Raw genomic sequence first — 25,090 nt, forward strand, 5'->3', positions numbered from 1 at the left:
CCACACCCTAATCCATTTTCTCTGTCCTCACCCCGTCCATGTACCTATTCTCTGCCTTGGCTACACAGAACATTTCGTTGCTTCCTGAATGCATCAGGCACTTTGTCATCTCTCATCCTTTGCAAAGGTTTCCCTGTATTCCATTTGACAAACCCATATTCAGGCTTCAAAATCCAATTCTAGTGTCATCTCCTTTGCAATGTCTTCCTGACATCCCCTCTTCCTGCAATTAGGCACCCCTTCTATGCTCTTACTCCTTTATCATATTTATCAGATTGCAGTTGCATGTTTAAGTGTTTGTCACCCAAGTAGGTATGAAGCTCTCCCAGGATGCACCCAAGTAGGTACAAAACTCTTTTTTTCTTGGAAGAAAACCTATGACCAACATAGGCAGCATATTAAAAAGGAAAGACATTACTTTGCCGACAAAGGTCGGTCTAGTCAAAGCTATGGTTTTTCCAGTAGTCACGTATGGATGTGAGAATTGGATCATAAACAAAGCTGAGCGTTGAAGAATTGATGCTTTTGAACTGTGATGTTGGAGAAGACTCTTGAGAGTCCCTTGGGCAGCAAGGAGATCAAACTAGTCAATCCTAAAGGAAATCAGTCCTGAATATTCATTGGAGGGACTGATGCTGAAGCTGAAGCTTCAATACTTTGGCCACCTGATGCGAAGAGCTGACTCATTGTAAAGACCCTGATGCTGGGAAAGATTGAAGGCGGGAGGAGAAGGGGACAGGGGATAAGATGGTTGGATGACATCACTGACTCAATGGACATGAGTTTGAGTAAACTCCGGGATTTGGTGATGGACAGGGAAGCCTGGCGTGCTGCAGTCCATGGGATCACCAAGAGTCGGACACGACCGAGCGACTGAACTGAACTGAACGGAACAGGTGCACGTCGGGCTCGGCCCCGCCCCCCTGCTGCCCCGCCGCAACTACGTTTCCCAGAAGGCCCAGCGTCTGGGCATGCGCACTGGAACCCGAGGAAGCTGCGACGCTGAGTTTCACTCAGGCTGCCTCCTCGTTAGAGCGGTAGCTACAGCCGGAGCAGTGCCCAGGCCGAAGTGGAGCTTCAGTCTGAGCGCGGCGGTGTCCTCCACCCGCCTGCCTCGCTCTCTTCAGTCTCGGTGAGAGGGCCGGCCTGGGCCACCTGCTCGTCGCCTAGGGCTGGGGTCCCGGGGACGCGGGGGAGACCGAGCCGAGCTGGAGCCGGAAGGGGGCGGGCGTGGGCGTGAGGGAGGGTTGGGCCGGGCTGGAGAGGCGCTCCGGGGTGAGGTCCCAGGAGGGTTGCGGGGACCGGCCTCCGGGTGGAGGTCCCCGAGGGCGGGAGTTGAGGGGATTGAGAGACGCCCGCAGAGCTTTAGGACCGGACGGGGTGGGGAGCGGGAACGCCGAAGGGCTGGCGAGGAGAGGGGCGCAGACCCTGAGAGTTTGGCCCGTCGGGAGAAGAGTACCCTTTCCCACAGGATCCGGAGGCGGCGGCGGCGGGGCCACCGGGCTGCCCTAGTGAGGGTGTGGGTCCTGCTGGGATCTGCCTCCCGGTGGGCGGCTCGCTGGAGCCGGGGGCTGTACTTCTGAGGAGTTCGCTTAACTAACTCCGCTTTCTTCTTCTCAAGTAAGGTCCGCCTTCCAGGAAGTGCCTCTTTACTGGGACCCTGGCTCACTTTTGCGGGGTGCCAGTAGCTTACGCTGTGAAGAGGACTTAGACTTCCCTCCCCCTTTGCCCCCGAAACTACCCTTTCTCAAGTCAGCTACTGTCCTCCACACTGGTTCCTCTTCCCTCCCTAAGTGCGAGTAGCAGTGGAAATAGTGTGTGCATAGACGCTTGGCCGCTTAAGAAACTCAAAATATTTCTGCATGCCATGTAGCTCGTCTGGAGTTCTAGAAGGTGGTCTTTCTGGTAATCAGGCTTTACGTAAACCATCAGGTAACTATAGCTAGGCTTCTTGTTCATTTACTGTGTGACCAACTTTTATGTTCTGTAGTTTGTTGATTTCTTGGATGCTCCACAAAGCAAACTGGCTTACAAAATCCTTTCAGGCCTTTCTGTGGAAGGGCTTTTTTTTTTTTTCTTCCCCTAACTAGCCCCTTGATTATTGAGTGGGCAGAGGGAGACTACTGTACCTTCTGCTGTGCCCAGGCTGTTGGAAAATAAATCTGGTGGTTTCCAGTCCCCAGCCACAGCACACAGACCCAACATCTGTGCATTCGTTTCCACTAACTGCTGTTTCCCAATTAAAAACCCGATCGTCTTCTTCCTTGTTGGCAAAGGTGCCTTGGAATTTGTGTCGCTGAGTCAGCAAGCCTTTCAGATTTGCCCGGTTTTTGTTTGCGTTTTCTATCAAGACGGGAATCCACACAAGTCATTCCTCCTAAGGATCTGGTATCTTCATCAAGAAGGCACGGTTTGTGCCAGCTCTCCACAGAGAAAAGGTGAGAGCCACGGGGACTTCACGTCGCTGCCTTTCCAGTCTGGTTTTCAGTAGAGAAAGTGCGGACTGGGAGGGGGAATTTTGAGGTGCCCAAGATGAAAGTGAGCCCTGGGAGTGAATTGTTGATTGCCTCCTGTCTCAGATAAATTCAGGTGGCTTCTTGCCAACAGCTTCTCCTGTTTAACCAGTCTTAGAAGCTACTTTCTGTTTTCACACATGCATTATGAGATGAAGGACACGAGTCAGGATTTCTGCATTGGAAATTTTAATTTCCTTGGTCACTTGAACCTTTTTTGGGTGCTTCCTTTTTGTCAGGACCCCTGCTCGGTGCTGAGGGTGCAATGACCAGCCACAAAAACTCTGTCTTCCAGGAGCTCATCGTTTGGTGGGAAAGATAAAGAAACCATAGATAGCGACAAGGTGTTGTCGGTGTGATACATATGGAGGAGTGGGTAATCACAGGGCAGAGCCCACCCCACCCCTACCCTTGCCCAGGAGGGAAGGTCCAGAAGGCTTCAAGAACGTGAGAGCCAAAGTGAATTGTGAAGGAGTAGGACCCAGGAAGTAGGGGACGAAGCCAGGCAGAGGAGTCAGTAAATGCAAAGTTGTGAAGAGACCCAGCATGTCTGGGTCATTGTAAGTGTGACTCCAGTGTGGCTGGGGCAACGGGATGGGTATAGGGCCGAGAAGCCTGGAAAGGTGGGCAGAGGGTTAAGTGTGGGGGCTTTTGCATGTCATGCCAAGACTTGGGGGATTTTAGCAGGAGAATTCCAGGAAGGGCCTTGCTAAATGAGCACCCTGGCTAGAAAGCATGGAATGGATTGGATTGGATCGTTCTCCTTGTGACTGTTTCCTTACATCATGCCAGCTTCTAGTAGAGGGAGGTAGACAGGGAAGTTTGTGCTCTGGCTGTTCTGGGCTTGTCAAAGAGAATGGCTGGAGAGAACTGTGGAGGACAGATGCAATGCTGTAGAAGTTGATGAGAGGGGATTTTCTTGCAAGAGGTCACATCACGGCATCCTGGAGGTGTTTAACTGGGTGGCCAAGTGGGTGGGGTGCCAGGTAAAGTTGAAGCACAGAGTTGGGGAAACTGGATATATATGGGGTAGCGGGTCATCACTTAAACTCTCTGGAAGGAGTTGGGGAGGGGGAAGTGTAGACGGAAGAGGGGGTTCTGAAGGGAGGTGTGCCAGCAGATAGTGTTGACAGGGAGGGACCAGGCTGATGGACTTTCACCATGAGCCACGGAATGTGAACGTTGTTTCTAGACCTCGAAGGGAGGTGTGGAAGAAAGGGGCAGGACTGTACTTCAGGAAGCTCCGCCTCGCCCCTGTCTCTGAGGTGGTTGAGAAGGAGAGACAAGTGTGAGAAGCCAGATGAGAGCAAGTGCTCATCAAGGTGAGAGGCTGACAGGTCCCAGCCGGGTGCTTACAGTGGGGGCTGAGGAGGCAAGAGCAAGCCAGGGCAGCTGCTGGGCTGTGGGGAGAAGCTGGAGGAGGGGCAGCCCAGAGCCAAGGAATCCAGGAGGAAAGAGAGAGAAGCAAGGAAGGTGAGTTTGGCTTCAGACATGTTGGAGGTACCTAAGAGACAGCAGGAATGGGGCCACAGATGAAGCATCTCTCATTCATTCCACATGTGCCCAGGAAGTTGTGTGCCAGGGTTTGTGCTCAGCACCCGGAGATGAATTAAACAGTCACCTCTGTGGGTTTTGTTTTAATATTCACCTCAGATAAACAGAGAACTGGATTGCTCCACACTGATCACCCATTCACACGTGGCCTACTTTTATTTATTTCCTAAGTTTTTTTTAATGAGTGTTGTAAGTTCCTGCATTTTATCCATCCACAACAAAAGCCGGGATCTTGAGACAGAATACATATCCAGTTTTTGATCTTTCTTCCCATTCCCATCCTGAGATATCCATTATCCGTTTGCTTTCATTTTTATCTAGTTTTATGGTACCTGGGTATTCCTAAGGAACCTAAAAACATATTGCTACAGTTTGTCCGTAGTATTGCATATCACTTGGTTCATTTGTCTTGAATATTGAATAATAGTCCATGGTGTGAACAAACCAGTTTCTGCATCTGATCTTCCATTGATGAGTGCCTGGTCGTTTCCAGGTTTTTGCTGCTGAGAGAGAGCTGTTCTGAACACTTCTATACATGTTCCCTGTTGCACCTACTCAAGAGGTTTTCTTGGGTGTGAACTGAGGGGTGGTGCTTTGCTGGATCATAGGGTAAATAAATATTCAACTTCCATAGCTGTTGCCAGACTCTTTTCTGAAGTGGTTGTATGAGTTTGCCCTTGTACACTTCCACACTTGCTTCACACTCTTGCCAACACTTGATATAGGCTGATTTTTTTTTTTTTTTTTTTTGCCAGTGGAATGGATATAAAATGGGATCTTTGGGATCATGGTTTCTATGTCACCAAACCCTAACGTCAAGCATCTCTACATGAGTTTATTGGCATGTGTGTTTCTGTAAATTATATCTTCTGCCAATTTTTCTGTGGGGTTCTTGGCATTAAAAAAAATGATTTGTAAGAGTTTTTTTATGTATGCTTGATTTTAATCTTTTGTGCTTATTGCACATATCTTTTTCCAGCTTGTAACTTTCTGTTTTCTTTAAGGCACGTTTTGTTGAACAACCATTCTTGATTTTAACACAGTGAAATGTATCTTTTCACTTATAGTCAGCGTTCTGTGTCTCCTTTGAAAAATCTTTTCCTAACCGTAATCCTTGCCTGTAAGGAGCCCATGCCCCACTGGAGGGGACAAGTAGATAACTGCATTCAGATGTCACATGGACATTGGCGGTTAGATGTGGCCACTTCTCCCTGCAGGGCAGGAGTGGGTATAGGAAAGATTTCACAGGGAATTAAGAGATGAGTGAACGGACAGGTAGAGTGAACACTGGGTGGGAGGGGGCGGGCATGAAACAGCCTGATCAGTTCTGGGCTGTCCCTGGGGTTGCTGATGGCTGGACCAGGGATGCGGGCAGGGTATCTGAAGAAAGATCTGGACGATCAGCGTGCGTGGGGTTATTGAAGCCATGGGAACAGATAAAAGAGTCACGGGGGAGTGCAGAGAGGAGAGGCAGACCAGGGCCTGATTGCCCGATGCAGGAAAGGCATGGCTCTGGGAAGCAGTTGGGCTTTCCCGAGGAGGCCCGGGCCGCATGCCACCGTCGTGCTCGCAGGTGCTGTGTTTCACCCTCGGGTGTTGGGCGAAGCCCGACATGTCTGCAGAGCGCAGGCGTGCCACAGGGGAGGCTCGCCAGAGCCATAAGCATTCTTCCAGTTTTTAAAAGAGAACCGGGTTCCGAGAAGTACTTCTCAACTATCCGGACAGTGAGAGCACAGCTTGGCTGGCAAACCATAGCTCACGGGCCAAGTCAGCCCACAGCCTGTTTTTGTAAATAAAGTTTTATTGGGACACAACCACATGAGTTAGTTTACACGTGGCCCATTACTGTTTTCACACTGCAGAGTTGAGTAGTTGCAACAGACACCCTATGTTCTGCCAAGCCTACAATAGGTACCTTCTGGCCCTTTACAGAAAAGATTTGCTGGCCCCGCCCTGGGGAGTCATAGTAACTGTGGTAACCTTGAGAGCGGTACCGGCCACCGCAGTGGTACAGCTTGTTGTTGCTAGCTGGATAATGAATCTGGGTCAGCCCTGCAAACGTTGCCAGGTTTTCTGGTTTTCAAGAGAAGCTGGGAATCTGGATTGATTGATTTATCCTAATTTTAAAACATTGGCTCAATCTGTAAAATTTACAAACTGTAGTAGGCTGAGCAGACACATCTGGCAGGCTGATTTGCCCACATCAACTTCTCCCTCTGCAAATTGATTAGGGAAACCTGTGACTGGGTTTCCCACGTAGCTCAGCTGGTAAAGAATCCTCCTACAATGCAGGAGACCCCGGTTCGATTCCTGAGTTGGGAAGTTCCCCTGGAGAAGGGATCAGCTACCCACTCCAGTATTCTTGGGCTTCCCTGGTGGTTCAGATGGTAAAGAATCCACCTGCAATGCGGGAGACCTGGGATCGATCACTGGGTTGGGAAGATCCCCTGGAGGAGGCCATGGCAACGCAGTCCAGTGCCCTTGCCTGGAGAATCCCCAGGGATGGAGGAGCCTTGTGGGCTACAGTCCATGGGGTCACAAAGAGTCAGACGCGACTGAGCTGCTGAACACAGCACAGCACGTACCTGTGACTTCTTAGGCAACTTGTTTATCTTTTGCCTCAGTTTTCTCATTTATAAAACAGAGATAATACCCTGTCCAGTATTGTAAAGATTAAGTGAGAACACTTAGAAGATACTCAGCCAGCATTGGCCTGGTATACATAGTAAGCTCTTGTTGCTGGCCACTGTGCCTGCCATTGCTTCCCTGGCTCCCACATCCTGGCCGCAGGGTAGGTCTGGGAACCAGGGCTCAGCCCTCTGATGACCTGTGGGTGGTCAGTTTGCTCCTGGCCAAAGAAGGGGCAGCGGGTTCTTGGTGCTGGTGGAGGAGGTTGTCCATGGAGCAACTGTCGGTCACCGGGGCCCACCCTCTGGATACTGTGTGGCTTTCTGAACCCCATTTGGGATAGTCTGCTCAGACCTGCCTTTGGAGGCCCAGACAGGCACAAGCCAGGAGAGGAGCTGTCATTTCCGTCTTGCAGCCCCAGTGTGCAAGGGACAACTCAAGTGTTAGTCCTTCCATCCTTCAGGAGCCTAGTAAGGTCTGAGTGGCACTTGATGGAGCCTTCCCTTGTCTAAACCAAAGCCGTACCTTGCAGTGCTCCTGTTGTAATAATCCGGGTCCTTGGATGGTGTGTTTTTTGCACTTTCTGGGAACTCAGGGGTGGGGTGTGTGTCTCTTGGCAAGGAGGCACCATGGTGCTTTGACAGGCCTGTTAATGAAACCCCATTGGGACGGGAGTGGCTGTCTAAAGTCAGGATGGTAGGTTAACAGCGGTGGGGCTTTAGTTCCTATTTACGATCTTTTGAAAGTTGTGGGCATTGTAGAGGTTTGTTTCTGATAACAGAAGTAAAACTTTCCCACTTTAAAAAATGGGAAAAGTTCAGAAGTTAAAAGGTCTCCTGCAGTTTCTCCACTCAAAGGCAGCTGTTGTTAGTTAGCATTTGGGTACATTTCTACTGAGTTTTCTCTCTGCTTCTCTTTGCCAAGTTAAAGTAGTGCTGTGGGGAATAGCTTTATGTTGACGTTTTCCTCTAATCTCCTTAGATAGATTTCTTAATGATTGGGTCAAAGCAAGTGATGGCCTCACCATGGGGCATGCAGGATCTTAGTTTCCTGACCAGGGGTTGAACTTGCGCCCTCTGCAGTGGACGCATGGAGTCTTAACCACTGGACCGCCAAGGAAGTCCCCTGAGTGAACATTTTTAAATCTCTTGATACATATTACCAGACTGTTTTCTGGAAGGAGTTTATCCTTCCCAGCAGCGTGACTTCTCCGTGTACTCTTGTAGGACTGTGTATTGAAATTAAGTTATTTTTATGGCTTTGAGAGGCAGAAAAATAATACTCCATTGTGTTAAAAACAACACGTCTAGCAAAGGAGAACATTTCTTTGATATGTCTTTGCACAGGATTCGACTTTCCCAGGTCCATGGGAATGCTTTCTGACAGTGCCTAGGTGGCCAGCTGCCCATAACAGGTCTTTCAAGGTCATGCTCTGGTTACTGGTCATGCTTACCGTGTCAGCTGGTGGGGTGTGGAGTTGCAGCCCTGTGCTTCTGGGAAAGCACCCGAAAGAGAGGCAGCTTAGAAAATAGGGCTTAAGGTCACCCAGTCTCACTGCTCTCCAACCCGTGCCCCTCAGACGCTTCGTCCTGCACAGCAGCTTCCTGGGCCTCTCGGAGTCGGAAATAGAGGGCACCTTCTGTGGTAGAGCACCCCACGTTTTTACATTTTGTGTTATTGATGGGAGGTGTACGGTCACATTTGGAAAAGGGTATACTGCTGTTTATAAAAGGCTCGAAAACCCATCTAACCCCCTGAGCAGTTGAGCCCAGGAGAGGGGCTGTGACTGTCCCAGGATCATTGCCTGTGGACCCAGGATCATTGCGGTGCCCACTCAGGCTTGGGCTAGGCCGCTTCGTATTTCAGTGGGACTCAAGGGGTAGGAAATGGGTCGTCACATGTTGGCACATTGATAATCTCTCAGTCTGGGCACCAGCTTAAAACCACGCTCGGGGCCTTCTTCCTGGAGGCCTCAACTGTAAGGGGATCCACTTGTGTGGCTCCCCGACTTGGAGGCCCACAATTAGGCGGGATGAGTTTCACTCGGATTCCTCTGTCAGCTCAGATCTTGTTCTAAAGCTTTCCTAAATCCCCTAGGAATAGAAGGACTCTCAGACACATGTAACTCTTCTCTTTTGTGTCAAACACCTCTCTGGTAGAACAGCAGGGTCCTGCTGTGCCTTGGGACCAGGGGCCGGGAAGGGGTTGGTTGTGGCTAAATCTGAGGGAAGAATGCAAGGGAAGGCAGGATGGTTTTTCTTGTGGTCAAGTTGTTAATACATTTTTTAAAGATAATTCTGGTCCGATCATCATAAGTAATATGATCGTTGTAGAACATCAGCCAGTATGGAGAGAAGTAAAGAACATATATCCCATACTCAGCTCCATCGCCCCTAGTAACATGTCAAGAGTTGTTCCTTCCAGCCTTTTAAAAATTCGCATATATAAGGTAGAAAGAACATGGGCTTCATGGTGTCACAGACCGGCCACCTGACCTTGAATACATTTTTAATCTCTTTTGGCCTCAGTTCCTGTGTCTGTAAAATGGGGATAATTTCTACCCTCAGGGGCGATTGAGGCTTGAGAGAGCAGGATGACAGGACACTGGGGAGAGTGCCTGCCTCGTAGTACATGTTCAGTAAACGGTGCACCTGCCTACCTGAGAGCACAGTGTGCATGCTTACATACCCTGTGTTTTTTATTTGTCAGGAGAGTTATCCTAGGTCTGAAAGCCTTTTAAAGACTCACATTCCATCATTGGGATGTAGCATAATTTATTTCAGAATTCCCTTAATCCATTGTTGTAAAGTATTTAGGTGGCCCACAGACTGAGGCTTTTTTTCCCATGGCCAATTAGAATAATAGTTTTCATAATTAAGAGCACCCTAAACAGCCCCATCATTAAGAGCCAAAACAAATTAGGGTTTTGAACTGCGGCTTGGGGGTGGTTGAGGCTGTAGCAGAGAATGGGTGCCTTGACTGGCTGCTGCGTGTGTGTAATTGCTGCCTTTGAGGGGGAACAGCAGTGGGCATCCTGGGCCTCGCCCCAGGAGTGAAAGGTGCTCCTCCCTTGTTGTGTGTGTTTCAGCCCCTCTAGGATTTGGGGTGTTTGAAGAACTGCAGCTCCACCTTTGGGTCAGCCTCGGCTCTGCCCTCAGGGAGTTCCCGTTAGGACGGTGTGGGAGCGGGGACAGACGCTGAAACCAAACAGTGTGGTCTGGTTCAGATAAGCAGGGTATGCGGTGAGGACGCACAGGAGGGTGGAGTCAGCATTTTCTGGCAAGCACCTGGTCAGAGGGCTCGGAAAGGGGCTCTGGCTGAACCTGGAAAGATGAGCAGGTTTGCTGGGGGCTCAGATGCGGAGAGGATGGGACTCGGGACACGGGCAGCAGGGTCCACGGCTGGGAGGTGGGAATCGGCTCCGGATGTTTTGGGACTTGCTGGGATTTGATGCAGCTGGACAAAAAGTGGAGGCCTTGTATTAGTGGGGACAGCGGCCGGTCACAGAGGGGCTGTGTGCTGGGTCTTTCTCATCTCTGGGTCTCCAGGACCCTGCCAGCCTGGACTGTGGTGTGCCTGCAGTCTGCAGCTCTAGCTGAGGTTCTCTAGCTGAGGTTCTCAAGCGGAGTTCTCAGGCTGTTTGGCAGACTTCTCCAAGTCGGTTCACCTGGGGATGTGTGGACATGCTGGAGCATACCGCGTGTGCTGGTAACTGGGAGGCTCCCCCTCTGGCTGAGAAATGAGTGATGCCTGTCAGGAGGTGGTGGGGGAAAGTCTGGGCTCAGGAGTAATTGCCTCCGAAACCAGTCCTGTGATTTGTACCTGGATGTCGTTCCAGGGACCTCTAATTGCAGGCGCTAAGCTAATAAACCCTCCAGCCATCTCAAGGGCATCCCGGGTCTGGTTCTTCAGGGTGGGAGGTGTGCATCTGTTGAAGTGGTTGCAGCTCAGGGGCGGGCCTGGCTCCCCCAGGTGTGCTCAGAGTTATCTCTGGCCTGACTCACCACCTGTGCTCTCAGGTAGCACGGAGCCGCCCTGGGCCACCACTCCTCCCCAGACTCGAGGGGTAGGCAGGGGTGGGATGGAGTGGGCAGGGAAAGGGAGGGAGGCCCAGGCCTGCTGATACCTGCTGGTGCCTTAGCACACCTGTCCGTCTGAGTCCCTGAGGAGTGCACTTAGAGTAGAGGGTGGTGTGGCTGTGTCCACGGGAAGTCAGGCTGGGAAGGGCTGGCCACCTTCATCAAAGGACAAGTGGAGTGCCACGAGTAAGCGGTGTATGGGCGCCAAAGCCCATGCCCCGTCCTTTCCACGTGCTGCCCCAGGTATGCCTTCCTCGTGGGGCAGATGGTCTCAGCCTTCTTACGGAAACCCTGCTGGAGCGCAGTCTTGGGGACAGCAGCGGAAGCCCAGGGTCCCGGCCTCATTAGTGGCCATGTAAGCAAGTTTCTGAAACTTCCAGGGCCTCAGTTTTCTCATCTGCTAAGTGGGAACAAAATTTGATGCCTGTGCTTAAGGGGGTTGTGTGGGAACTGGAGCAGATCCCGTAACTGGGACCCTCTTGGCACCAGGGCCCTCCGTGGACGTCACAGCTGAGGGTGCTCACGGCTTGAGACGCAGGCTCCTCTTTCCCTCCCCTTCTTGCCCCCTCCTCTCCTCCCTAAGCTGGGCCTGAAAGCGGAGCTCGAGGTAGAGCCCAGACTGAGCTTTCCCCACTGAGAGAAAGGGCATGAGCTCAGGTTGATCTGGGTCTGCACTCTGCTGTCACTCAGCACTGTATGTGTGGTCTTCAGTAATGCCTTGACTTCTTGGAGCCTTAGTTTCCTGTCCATAAAGTGGGAGAAATACCGCCTTGACAGTCTGTTCCCGCTTAACTGAGACGAGTCCCTCTGGTGTTTGTCACTGAACTTCAGCCCCGTTCCCCTCGCATCCCTGGAGCTGGTGCTCTGGGCACTGCCACCCTGTGTGTCCACACCCCCCCCTCCTTCAGACACTTGCAGGCACAGGAATCGTCATCTGCTCCTGAATTCAGCTGTGCTCGGAGCTAACCCCTGTCAAACTCATGCTGCTTGACATGGCCCGTGCTGGGGCTGATGATGGGGCTGTCATCAAGGCCAACGCATGAGGTGTCTGCCGTCTGAGGGGGACAGAAAGACCGGGACCGCCATCACCCCCGTATATATTCCATGGTGCCGTGGAGGAGAAGTTCATGTGACGAGTGGTCTGGGAAAACCCCGAATGATGCAGCTAGGCGGGGGTGACTGGGAGGAGGCCTTGGGAGATGGGTGTAAAGTCTCTGGAACTGGCTGCTGGTCAGCGAGGCCCGGGACCCTGGAGTGGGGCTCAGAGAGGCTGGAGAGAGAGGACCTCGGCGCCCAGGGATTTGGATGTCTGTCTCGGGCTCCACGGTTAATGGTGCAGGAGCCCAGGGGGCCCTGGAGCCCTGGATGGGGCTGGTACCCACCCCAGCTTTGAGTCCCTGCTCTGCCATTGACCCCGGGCTGCCCTTGAGCCCCTGGTCCTTTCTGAGACTCTGTGTTTTTTTTTTCTGATCTGTAACACAGCAAGTATTGTTTTGTGTCTTAACAAACCTACTTTGGAAACTGTGGCATCCCCACACAGGTGTAAAGCATCCTCATGGCCCCAGTCCACGAAGGATTTGAGGCAACTTGTGAAAATATGCTGTCAAAAGATACACTTAGTAGCTGGGCCAGAGGGAAAGTATTGGTAAAAGGACAGAAGCAGGGCTGATGGTTAGCACCGAGAATTCAGTCACTGTACCCAGACGTTTGTAGAGGCAAGAGCCCTGCTAGGTTGATGCTGAATTCTTACTGGTTGCCTGAGCAGAGAGACAGGGCAAGGTATTTGGTTCACGAAGCTTTTAAGGTATTAGGGAAAAAGTGACTGGAAAAACATGATCTTTTCCCTGCACCCAGACCAACCCGGGCAGTGCCACCGTGAGTGTGGGTAACCGCTTGTCTGTCTTGTTTACAGGTCTCCTGGCAGCACTGGGCAATGAACCCGAGACTCCAGCCCAGTGTGGTCTGAACCCGTTGGGGAAGTCAGGAAGTCCTGGGGAAGATGGCCATGGCCCCAAGCCCTTCCCTGGCTCAGGTGTACACCAGCCCGGTGGCAGTGGCCGTGTGGGAATGGCAGGACGGGCTGGGCACCTGGCACCCCTACAGTGCCGCCGTCTGCAGCTACATTGAGCAGCAGTTTGTGCAGCAGAAGGGCCAGCGCTTTGGACTGGGGAGCCTGGCCCACAGCATCCCCTTAGGCCAAGCCGACCCCTCGCTGGCTCCTTACATCATCGACCTCCCCAGCTGGACACAGTTCCGCCAGGACACTGGTAAGACCCTTCCTGCCTCTAGCGTGTGTCTAGGTGTCTACTTCGGGCCCGGCATTGTGCTCTGTGTTCGGGTCACAGAGTTGACTCTCAGTGTCATCCTGCCTCTGAAATGCACAGGGTCAGGAGGCGACGTTGAGTGATAGCAGGTTCCACGCAGTGTGTGAGGTACCGCGTTGTGGTACAGGGTGCCTTGAAACAGTGCAGAGGCCGTCCCAGCCCCTTGCCCTTGTCTCCCAAAGCAGAACTGCCTGTAGAGATTCCAAGGTATAGCAAGCAGCAGGCAAGCAGGCCAGCCAGCATGGGGGTGGCACACCGTGCTAGGGAAGAGGGCCTGGTGATGAGTTCTGGCTCCTGAAGGACAGCTGTGTCTCCTGGGCAGTTACTCCATTCTCCTGTGCACTCATGTTTCTTTCTTTCCTATGTGAATATTAATAGTAGGGGCTTCCCCGGTGGCTCAGTGGTAAAGAATCCACCTGCAATGCAGGAGACCTGGGCTCAATCCCTGGGTTGGGAAGATCCCCGGGAGGAGGGCATGGCAACCCACTCCATTGTCCTTGCGTGGAGAATTCTACGAATAGAGGAGCCTGTCAGGCTACGGTCCATGGGGTTGCAAAGAGTTGGACACGACTGAAGCGGCTGAGCAGCTGCAGCAGCAGTGATCAGCGTTACCGAGAATGGGGCCGCCAGCTTCTTCCCAGAGCTGTGCCTGTCCCTCTAAATCAGTGGTTCTCAGCTGAGGGTGACTTTGTCTCCTGGTACACTGGGCAACGTGTGGGGACGTTTTTGACTGTCAGGACTATGGGGTGGGTGCTACCAGCATCTAGTGAGTAGAGGCCTGGGATGCTACAAAATAAACATCCTACAGCATTCAGGACTGGCCCCACAACAAGGAACTGTTGGCCCAAAATTCACTGGTGCACAGCCTGAAGAATCCGGCTCTGATCCCATAGCAGCCTCCTCGGGGGTGTGAGGACTTGGGCTTCCAGGCAGCGGATGCAGATAAAAGTCCCGGCCCTCATGACATTTGCAGTCACCAAGAAAGACAGTGAGCAAGATAAATAATTCGTGACCCATGTATGGTTGGGTCAGTGAGTGTTTATGTTTATGAGGGTGTGTAAAGTGTAGGGAGAGGTTATTCTGAAGTTAGAGCTTGCGTGGCCTGGTCACCAGGAAGGGCCAGGCACAGGCCAGGGGGAGGGGCAGCTCCTGCAGGGCTTTTCTGTCCCTAGAAGGGACTTCAGCTTTTCTTCTGAAAGGAGGAGGCTGGGGAGGACTTGGGCAGAAGAGTGACATCATCTGATTTGGGGGTTAAATGTATCACTCTGGCTGCTGAGGTCAGGAGACCAGGTAGAGGGTAATCCCAGTGGTCATCTTTTGGCAAGTACTGTTGGAAGCATGGCCCAAACTGATTTTTTCCTTTCTCCTTTCCGTAATCATGCAATTTGGTTTATTCATATAAGCTAACCACAGGTGTTTCCTAATAGTTGCTACCTGAGAAGTCCAAGGGAATCCAAGTACATCCATGTAAGAAAAGTCTGTAAAAGTTAATGAGTTTCTGGGACTTCTCTGGCTGTCCAGTGGTTAAGACTCTGCGCTTCCACTTTGCAAGAGGTCACAGGTTTCATCCCTGGTGGGAGAACTAAGATCCCACATGCCATAGGGCCCCCCCAAAAAAATGACAAAAAAGTTAATGAGTTTCACAGAGTCTTAGAGACCTAAGAACTACTTACGGCATAGTACATGGAAATAGGAAAGGTTTTCACTGATTGTCAGCTGCACCTAAACGTATGTGCTTAGAAGACTAGACGGGTAGGAATATATTGCAGTATACAAAGTGTGCTTTCTGCTCGGTGGTTGGATTATAGATGGTTTCATCTTCTTCAGACAGTTTTGTTCTGGTTTCTTCGGTCAGCCCGCACAGGTTTCACCTTTAGGAATGTTTTGAGAAGCCTCGTTGAGCCTGAGCCACAGCTGGTCTTTAAGCGTCCAGCGTCCCCTAGTCCCGCTGAGGAAGGCCAGTTCCCCTCTGCCACCTCATCCCTTTGGTCCGCAGTTTCTTTGCACAGAGAGTGCACTCTACCTTTCACCCCAAATTTGGAGAGAGTCATCAGTGTCAGCCTTTAGGCCAGACAGCAGCATGACCCATGTATATAGACTGTGACCCCATTATCTTATGTTGGCTGTAGGGAACAAAGAGAATTTTAAATCCCCCTGGTTTGAGGGTAGTGAGGGGCCGGCAGATGAGCTGTTGACGTGTGTCCCTCCATTTAACACAGGTACCATGCGGGCAGTGCGGAGGCACCTGTTCCCGCAGCACTCGGCCCCCGGCCGGGGCGTCATCTGGGAGTGGCTGGGTGACGACAACTCCTGGACAGCCTACGAGGCCAGCGTCTGCGACTACCTGGAGCAGCAGGTGGCCCGGGGCAACCAGCTCGTGGACTTGGCGCCCCTGGGGTACAACTACACCGTCAACTATGCCACCCACATGCAGACCAACAAGACTTCCAGCTTTTGCCGGAGCGTGCGGCGCCAGGCGGGGGCCCCGTACCCAGTGACCACCGTCATCGCCCCACCGGGCCACACGGGCGTGGCCTGCTCTTGCCAACAGTGCCTCAGCGGTGGTACCACAGGCCCCGTGTCAGGCCGCTACCGCCACTCCATGACCAACCTCCCCGCCTACCCCGTCCCCCAGCCCCCCCACAGGACCGCCATTGTTTGGGGGACCCACCAGGCCTTTGCTCCGTACAACAAGCCCTCCCTCTCCGGGGCCAGGTCTGCGCCCAGGCTAAACACCACCAACCCGTGGGCCGGGGCGCTGCCCTCCCTGGGGAGCGTGCCCCTCTGCCGCTCCAGCCTCTCCCACCTGGCATCGCAGCACCAGCCCTCAGAACCGTCTGCCACCGGCGCAGCCAGGTATCTTGTGTTCCTGCCGGCTGTTGTGTCCAGCCATGGGCTTTGTTAGGGCCTTGGGTTTCCGCCCTTGTTTAGCTGGGAAGGCTCCCCCAGTGCCGAGAAGATCTGGCGCCTGCCTCCTCGGCGGTCCCCACTACTTTCTCATGTCCTTTGTGTGCGTCACATGGTGCCAGGGGACCACGGCCATCCGCAGCCTTGTGTCCCCCCGACCTCCACGCCCTCTGGTGCGTGAGTGCTGGTAGTTGCCACGTGGGTTAACACCCAGTGATCTGTTCGTTGGCGCAGGAGAATCGGGCTCTCTGAGCAGTTAGATCCTTTGGCTGTGCGTGTGTGCCCCAGCTGGGTACACGAGGATGTTTCACTGACTCCCACTGTGTGCCCAGCCCTGAAATCACAGACACAGAAGGGCCAGTCCTCTCCCTGAGCCCAGTTTTGGTGTTTAACAGTTGGTTGAGGAAAGAGCAAAATGCTGAGCGTGTGGGGTGGCAGCAGGTGATGTAGGCTGGGTGCTGTGCTGGCCCCTGGGGTACAGTCGGGTCCCTAGGACACCCTGAGAAAGTGAGGAAATGGGCCCCATCTAAGTTAGGTGACACTTCAAAGTGGGAAAACCCTGGAGTGGCCAGTGGTGGATGCTTCTGGGGTGCTCAGACACCTGTCCCTGACCAAGGGCCTCAGCGTTGATCATTATTGAGAGTCTGGGGCCTGCAAAACGTTTTGAGGATTCACAGTGGTGGCCGGGATGGGGGCAGATTTCTGAGAGAGGGTGGCCTCAGCAGGCGGTGACTGGACATGGGACCTGTGGCTGCCCCATTCCCCGGAAAACCGGCATCTTGGTGCCACCTCACTCACCCATCCGAAGAGGGCCGAAGCTTCCCAGTGTGAGACCTCCTTGGCAGCTTCTGGGGCCTCTAGTGTTTTTCCCAGAGGACCCGTCTGGCTTCGATAAGACAACGACAGCTTCGCTCACCGAGCACCCGTTATAGCCAGGCTCGGTTTCCCCGGATCCTCCCAATGGCCTGTGGTGGGTGATGTTCCCAGATTCCAGGGGAGCATGTTGAGGCTGGCGGGGTTGGGAGCACAGCCAGGACATGGCAGAGCTGGGCTCCCGTGGGGCACGTGGAGCTCTGGAAGCCATTTGAAAGGCGGCGTGGGAGAAAGACAGGGCGTCCTGACGGGTGCATGCAGAGGCTGCCGCTGCAGAGAAGAGGGCGGGCCCACTGGGTCCCGGCATCTTCCTGCACGTCTTTTCCTTTCTGAAGTTGGGGCTCATGGATCTGAGGTCTTTCTGGGAATTGGAAGCATTGGTAAGGCTTGGGCCTTCTCCAGAGACATACGCATGCTGGGCTCTGTGCCAACCCAGTCCTTCCCAGTGCCCTGCGAGGCCCCTTCCAGTACGTGGGTCAGTCTATTTTAGAGAAAAACACGTCATATCTGCCAGCCCAGAAGGGTTATCACTAAGGGTGAAGCCACTTTTACAACTCTGTCAGCTTTGCCCAGCCTCCTGGGGCTTGTGTGCTGACGCATTAACTGAGGCAGGTTTCTCGAAGGTTCTAGAGCTGGGATTCTGGGAGGAGCCAGGCGACCACTTGAGCTTTGTTGCTTTCTTCTGGCGTGGGGCTCCCATTGGTCTCCCCTGAGATTTCTCTGGAGTCTCCGCTCCCCAGCCTGAGGGCCCCGTCCAGGCAGGTTGCAGAAGGGAAGGCTGCGGGGCCAGGTGGCCTTACCTCTGCTGCTTGGCCTTGCGTGTTGCTGCTTGTCTTGCCACCCCGCCTTGTAAACCAGGTGGGAACTGGGCCAGCCAGCTCTGGTAGGGGAAGCAGGGTCAGAGGGGCCTGCCTCCTGATGGGGGGTTCACTTTGACCTCCTGGACCATCTCTTCAGGAGTGGGGAGGGGCGTCTCTCACTGGCAGGGGTCAGTCTTCCCGCGTCTTAACTCGTGTAGCCCGCTATAGTCAGCCGTCTTGAACGGCTGTTGTAGAGCCAGAGCGGGTCTGATTAATCCCTGACCTTTTCACCCAGCCGGGCTGGGAGGATTTGAAAACACTCGGCACCTCAGTTCTCTAGCGGTTGTGGTGCAGTTTCTCCAGGCCAAGTGAACATCAGCAGCATCAGGTGAAAGTCACCAGGTGTGAGGAGGGGAAGGCCATGGGGTGGGCAGCGCCACAGACTGGGGAAACCTGGGAACCAGCAGCGTTTGCTGGTAGCCCCTGGGAAGGACCTGTGAGTGAGCAAAATGAAAATTTGTGGAGCCCCTGTGGGTTCTTTTTTGGAACCCACGTAGTTTCAAATCCCTTCCTGCTCAATCTGGATAAAACCTCGGCTGACGGACCCGCCTCGTGCCCCAGGAGCCTTTCTCTGAGTGAGTAATCCATCGGGAAGACACGTGCTTTGTCACTGAGCCGCTGGGTTTAAGTAAATTTCCTGGTAGCTGAAGTTTATCCCTTTAAGCACCAAGACTTGTGTTTCAATGATGTTGGATGGAAGACTTTCCAAAATGTGTCACGCACACGTTGTTTAATAGCGGGTGTGCCGTTGTTTAATAGAGGTGTTAGCTCTCTGCTGACTCGGGGCGGTGATTACGAGCAGCCGTCTGTTGCGGCTTCACTGTAGCGAGGCCTTGGGAGTCTTTGCCCCTGCACTCACCTGGCCTAGGAAAATGGCTCTCATTTTCGTCCATCTACTCTATTCTTGTCGCTGCTGTTCTCCCAGCCTCGGAAAGTTGCACCCTGCTCCCTCCTGCTATCATCAGTCAGGCTCTTTAAACTTGTGGGATAGGGTCTGGACTGCAGCGGGACCTGACTCCTGACTCGCTCACTGTGAGCCCTCGGCTCAGCTCTGTTCTCTTTCTACGTCTCTCTTTTCCCCTTTTAAAATTACCAAGTTGGCCAGGGCAGTTGCAGAAGTTTCCCTTTGCTCTGACAGGGCTGTGTTAGTCAGGGTTTGGTGAGGGCCCCACAACTCTCCAGAACCGCCTCATTCCACTGGGACCTGGGACACAGCGGGCGTTTGGATCGTACTGCACGCTGAGCCTGGCAGCCACCCAGGGGGCCTTGGGGGATTATTCTCATGTTACAGAGAGAGAAAGTAAAGCTCGGAAAGGGGACTCGACATGTCCCACAGTGGCCGCTGGCCGTGGGGTCCCCAGGCTCTGTCTGCGCCTTAAGCGCCTTGTACTGCACGTGCTCAGAGTGTCTCCCTTGGGGAGCTGGAGGGAGGCTTTGCATGCCTTGCTCTCCCGCCTCCTAGCTCTCTCTGCCCCTTGTCCAGGACTGTCCAATCCTGTCCGAGTAGAAGATGAGAATCTCTGTCTGTGTTCTCACCTCCACATGGAAGCTCCTGGAGACGGTTTCTCAGATGGGAAAGGCAGGGAGGGCTTAGTAGGTAGACCCAGGAACCCAACAGGCAGGCAGGAGGCTGACAGGAAGGAATTCTCAGAAGGGCACTTCATGGGCAAGCGGCGCCCACAGCAGGGAACATTCTGCCAGTCTGAGGTCTTAGCGGACAGTGTTGGGGAATCTGTGACCTCCGAGGCTCTCTCTGCCCCTCAGAGTCCCCGTCGTGGGAACCGCTGGATCCTTTCTCTGTCCCTTCTGATCACAGCAAAGAAACATATGGGGGAGGAGCTGGGGAAAGTCACAGGGGAAGTGGCACCGGGAGACCCCTAGGCAGATGGAACTTTGACGGTTCCTGGTCCCACTTCCCAGGTGAGCTGCCTGTTGGAAGCCTTACTGCCTGTCTGCTTTCTGCTGTCATTCTTGTGGTAGAACCTGAGCCTCGGCCTTCTCTCTCAGATATGGGCCTCTCGCCAGCAAGGGGAGACCCCGCTTCCCTGGCCCTGCTGGGCCCGTGGTGCCCAGCCCGCTGGGTTGTCCCTTGGAGCAGCAGAGCCAGGCTTTGGCTTTCCCGCTTCCTGGCTCATTGCTCCCTGTTGAGTTGGCTTAGGAGGTGAAGGACGCCTCCAATGACTGTATCTTCTCCAAGTCGTTCACTTCTAGAACCTGAGAATTGAAGAAACACACTCAGGAAGGGGGTGGGGTGTGGCTTCAAATTAAACAGCTTAGTGGGGCCAAAGCCTTAGCCCAGGTGTCCTGCATGCCCAGCTCTCCCCCCACCGCCTTAGCAGAGCATCCAGGCCCGGTTCCATTGTCCCCCTGGGGCTGACGGTAGACATGGGCGGCAGGAAGCGTAAAGTCCAGAAGTGAAAACCAGTACCAGCCAGTTTGAGATTTTCTGATGTGGACCAGAACCAGCCAGCTCCCTGTTGCATCCACCAGGGGCATCTGTGCCCCGAGGCTGGCAATAGGCAGGGGGCTGGAGGAGCTCCCAGAAGCATTTGCCACCAGCAGGCGGCTGCTGGGCTGTTGGCCGTTGCGAGGGTAGCACAGCAGGCTGGAGGTGTCCATCGTTTCCTGAGCACCTTTCCAGCTCCTGGCTGTGGCCTGAGCCCAGTGAACCCTGGCCCTGTCCTCGGGGAGCTCCAGTTAGGGACTGCGGGCCCTTTGTCTTGTGTCATCTGGAACATGAGCAGGGCTGGAGGACACAGTCACTGGGACTGAGAGGGCGTAGCTGGCATCTCAGGCCATCTACGTCAGCCGTCTCCAGTATGGGGCTCCCCACAACCCATACTGGCACGGATTTACTACCATTTAAAAATATGATGGCTTCCCTGATGGTCTAGTGGCTAAGACCCTGAGCCCCCAGTGCAAGGGTCCCTGGTTCAATCCCTGGTCAGGGAGCTAGATCCCACATGCTGCAACTAAGACCTAGTACAGTCAAATCAATCAACAAATATTTTAAAAATGAACAAAATAGAAATATAATCACACACACACACACACACACACACACACACACATACACATACACACGCATATATATAATAGCTTAAAGCCAAGTGAGAGAGTTGGAATTAGTCACTGTGGGAAGCAAGACCTTCATTAAAAAAATTTTTTTTCCTTTATTTTAAACTAATTTTGGATTTACAGGAAAGTTAACAAAATAGTGGAGTTTCCATATCTCTCTTACTTCTTGTGTTAACATCTTTCATGATAACCGTAGTGCAGTTGCCAGAACCAAAGACTCATCAGTGGTTTGGGACTATTAGCTAAGGACTTTTCCGATTTTCATCAGTTTTTTCTGTGTTGTTCTCTTCTTGGTCTATGAACCCACTCTCCATCCAGTTATCATTCCTCCTGTCCTCCTCCTCTGGATAAAACCGCTCCTCAGTCTTACTTCATCTTCCATAACCTTGACACTTTGGAAGAGTCACTTTTGTCAAATGGTCTTAATTTGCTTTCATCAAATGTTTTCTCATGATTAGACTGAGGTTATGCTGTTTTGGCAGAAACCACAAAAAGGGTGTTAATTTCCTTCTCAGAACATCTTTTCTTGGAGTTCCTGATGATGTTTGGCCCATTACTGGTGGTGTTGGTCTTGACCACTAGGAGTGGTTTCTGTTGGACTTCCGCTCTGTGGGTACCGCAGAGCCCTCATTTCGGTGATTTGTCTTCAGAGCTGTGGGATTGTCCAGGAGAGCACTTTGCGGCAGCCAGCGCTTCGTTCTCCATATACCGCGTGAGAAGAAGAGTCTTGTCCCCAGCCGTGCTCTGCCCTGCACAGTGTCCCGCCCCTCCCCAGTGCCCCACCTGGAGTCTGACTTGTATTGGTTGATTTTCACGGAGGAAGTGCTTTCGAGAGTCATGACCATCAGACCTCTTCGCCTGTCCTTTGAGATATTCTTCGTCTTAAAAAGAAAAACCAGAAGCCCTCAGCGCACAGAGGCCGCTGCGGGGAAGTGAGACTGCTGCGGGGAAGTGAGACCGCAAAGGGGCCTCGGCAGCGCCAGTGTCTTCCTCACTGGCTGTTTCTGCAAAGTCAGCTCCTCACATTGAGCTCTGTCCCCTTCTTCTCCCCAAGTGCCTCCCTGCCCAGCGGTCCAGCGAGCAGCCCCCAGAGCGTCCCCGCCACGGTGCCCATGAAGATGCCGAAGCCCAGCCGGGTCCAGCAAGCCCTCGCAGGTAGGCAGGTGGTCTCCGGTCCAGACATGTCCGCCCGGGGTGGGACTTGGGGGCGGGGAATGTGTGGGGAAGGGGGAGGAGATTGTGGGGAGGGGGTCTTCTGACCCTCTGTGTTCTTGTGGAAACCCACAGGGGTTCCTTGGGGGGCAGCGCCTTTTTCATTGATGGTGACCCACCCCCCGTGAGTGAGCCTGGGTGCCCCTTCATTTGTCTCAGTGTTGAGGGGATCATACCTGATGATGGTGGGTGCCCAGTGCCGACTTTCTCCATCTTTTACATTTTCACATCACCTTGGATTATGGTTCAGGAGTCGCTTTTCTGTTCCGACATGCTTTAGGCATTTCCCTACAGGGCCCCTTTGGGGAGTTCCTCCAACTTTTTTGGCTGGAGTTCATGTTTTGAGCAAATGGCTTTTGTGTCTCACTAGGTCGTTTGTTAACCCTGCCCCTTTGAACTGTTTTCAGAATTCCTTCTGTGGGTGATGGGAAGCCACTGAGAGTTGTTTTTTAACTTAGGGGGAATGTAAACTATGGCATGAAGGTACACCGAGGTGTCTGGTGAACTGCCATCATTTAGAGGCGGAGGCAGGGGAGGGAACTAGCCAGTCTGTGTGCTGGGTGAGTCACTGTGATAGCACAGGGCGGGTTGGAGGGGCCCAGGCTGGAGGCAGAGAGGCCCTGTGGGCCCAGGCCAGCTGACCACTGACTAGGGCTGTGGCAGTGGATGGTGGTAAGGGTTTCTGACTCAGTGATTGGACTGGTTGTGAGATGAAAGGAATAGAATGAGGCCTGGTGTGTGCTGCTGACAGAGAAGTCCTTGTGACTAAGGAGGCGACTCATTTCATCCCAATAGCAGCTCTGTGGGGGAGGAACTTTGATTCTCATTTTACATTTGAGGAAACTGATGCACTAAGAATTCCAGAAACCTCCCAAGGCCAGGCAGCCAGTCCTGGACAGAGTGGGATTCAGCCCCAGGCGTTCTTGGCCTCAGAATCTGGGCTCTTTGCTATGACACTGTGCTGCTCCCAAGTCTGGTGGGTCCATGGCTGTGGCTGGTGGAGCTGTCCTGGAGGTGGGGGGGTTTGGATGGGCAGCTCAGAAGAGCAGTGTGAGGTGGAGTAGGGGTGTCTGCCTGCCCAGGAGTGTTCGAGCTTACAGAGACTGGGTGGACCACCAGGAAGAAGAGCACTTGAAGGACATGGAAAGACCAATCAGAGATCTAGTGGAGATAAGAGAGTAGGGCCAGGGAGGACCCAGGAGGGGACATGCTGCCCAGCAAGCCCTCTGGAACACACTCACCTGCTCAGCCATCAGCCCTCTGGTGGGGCAGAGAGAACAGCAAGCAAAGATGACTAGATAGTTCCTGTCTAGTTTAGGTCTTCTTGTGGCATCACATAGCCCAGGCACTTCAGATGGGGGTATGTGTGTGTTTGTGTGTGTGTGCACGTGCGCGTGTGTGTGCATGCGTGCACACGTGCATACACGTACTGCTGGAGAGAGGTTGCGGGAACAAGCCCGGCCTGCAGGTGCCGTGTGTGTGTGTGTGTGCACACGCACATACACGTACTGCTGGAGAGAGGTTGCGGGAACAAGCCCGGCCTGCCGTGTGTGTGTGTGTGTGTGTGTGTGTGTGTGTGTGTGTGTGTGTGTGTGCGCGTGTGTGTGTGTGTGTGTGTGCGCACGCACATACACGTACTGCTGGAGAGAGGTTGCAGGAGCACACGCACATACATGTACTGCTGGAGAGAGGTTGTGGGAACAAGCCCGGCCTGCAGGTGCCCAGCCCCATATGTGTGTGTGTGTGTTCGTGTGTGTGCACGCGCACATACATGTACTGCTGGAGAGAGGTTGCGGGAGTAAGCCTGACCAGCAGGTGCCCAGCCCCATTCAGCTCTGCAGTCGCTGAGGGCCTAATGCCAGCGTGGTCGCCTCTGCCCACAGCTCGGCAGTGGCTGGGGTGCTTAGGAGCTCTCGAGGCCGGGGCCCTCTCCTGGCCTTGTTCTCTGTATCCCCGCCACCTTTGCGCTCAGAGCCATCCTGGAGGTGTTTTAACCTCCCATTTGCTTGTCAGGGAGACAGACCCTGAAGCTCAGGAGTGGCTCCTGGCGAGGAAAGAGCAGACGAGTTGGTGGCCGAGCGCCGCCTCCCTGAACGCAGGGCTCTGGCTCGCGCTGCTGCTGGGGCAGCTGTGTGTGGGGTGCCAGGGGACCAGGGACCCCGGCCCACCCCCAGGAAGCAGGTGCTAGAGAGACGTCTCAGCTGGGCAGTGGTTGTGGATTTGGTCATGGATCTGGGAGCGCTCGTGCCTCACTGAGGTGAGCACCTGGGCACGGGGGTTCTCAGGCAGGCTCCTGGCCAGCGGCCGTGCCGCCGAAGGGCTGCGTGCGCCCTGTGCTGGAGGAGGGGCCGCCGCCCCGTCTGCCAGGTGCCTCGGGGGATGGCTTCACTGCCTGCTGCCTGGCCAGGGCCCCTTCCTCAGGGCCGTGGGGAGGAGTGGGCCCCTCAGGCCGGGGCCAGGCTCCCAACCAGCAAGGGAGGGGGAGTGTCTGCATTTTACGCTGCCAGGACCTGCCAAGGCTGGTCAGCCCCGGGGGAGGGGTAACAGCCTCAAAGCCAGGTTAGTAAGGCCAGGGCAGGAGGAGGGTAGGCTGGCACCTTAGCCCAGTCACTAGACGAAAGGCCAATGCTGGGCGTCAGAAAGGGGGTGTTCGCACGTCTGACCAGGTGTGGGACCTCCTGGGGGCTCTGGCAGACCAAGATGAGAGCAGGAAAAGCTGTGCTTGTCTGCCCTGTTACAGTTGTTTGGGGATGTTAGGAGTTTGGGGGGCTGCGTCCCTGAGCCTCGGCTCTTGGGGAAGTTGTGATGGCCCCTTGTGGCCCTCCCCCCATCCTCTCCACTGGATGCCGCTTTTGTGACATGTTGGCTGCGGAATGACCCTCACACTTTTTCACAAGAAGGCAGACCGGCAGAGCCAGGACTGCTTCTCTGCAGGCGTGTGAACTGAGACTCACTGTCTGTGGCTGGAATGAGGAGGAGTGGGTCCTTTGTTAGAAACAGCAGCAGCGCTGTCCACGCCGGCCTCTCGCGGGGCTGATGGCGTGGCCTCAGGGATGTCTGCT

General features: G+C 53.8%; 1 protein-coding gene across 4 annotated transcripts in view; it reads left to right on the top strand.

Annotated features, from left to right (window-relative positions):
• The first annotated feature begins 966 nt into the window (after positions 1-966).
• DTX2 (deltex E3 ubiquitin ligase 2) overlaps positions 967-25,090 on the top strand; it is a 33,890-nt gene continuing 9,766 nt past the window's right edge. The window contains exons 1-5 of one of the 4 annotated variants that reach the window (XM_040261438.1): positions 985-1,132; positions 2,277-2,438; positions 12,687-13,041; positions 15,318-15,954; positions 21,871-21,971. In XM_040261438.1, the coding sequence (XP_040117372.1) occupies positions 12,774-13,041; positions 15,318-15,954; positions 21,871-21,971 (1,006 nt within the window). In that variant the 5' untranslated portion in view covers positions 985-1,132; positions 2,277-2,438; positions 12,687-12,773. Of the gene's footprint in view, positions 1,133-2,276; positions 2,439-12,686; positions 13,042-15,317; positions 15,955-21,870; positions 21,972-25,090 lie in introns of all 4 variants that reach the window. The other 3 variants (XM_040261458.1, XM_040261449.1, XM_040261429.1) reach the window with 3 other exon arrangements.

Source organism: Oryx dammah, unplaced genomic scaffold (assembly GCF_014754425.2).
Source record: "Oryx dammah isolate SB20612 unplaced genomic scaffold, SCBI_Odam_1.1 HiC_scaffold_2, whole genome shotgun sequence".
NCBI classification, from domain to species: Eukaryota; Metazoa; Chordata; class Mammalia; order Artiodactyla; family Bovidae; genus Oryx; species Oryx dammah.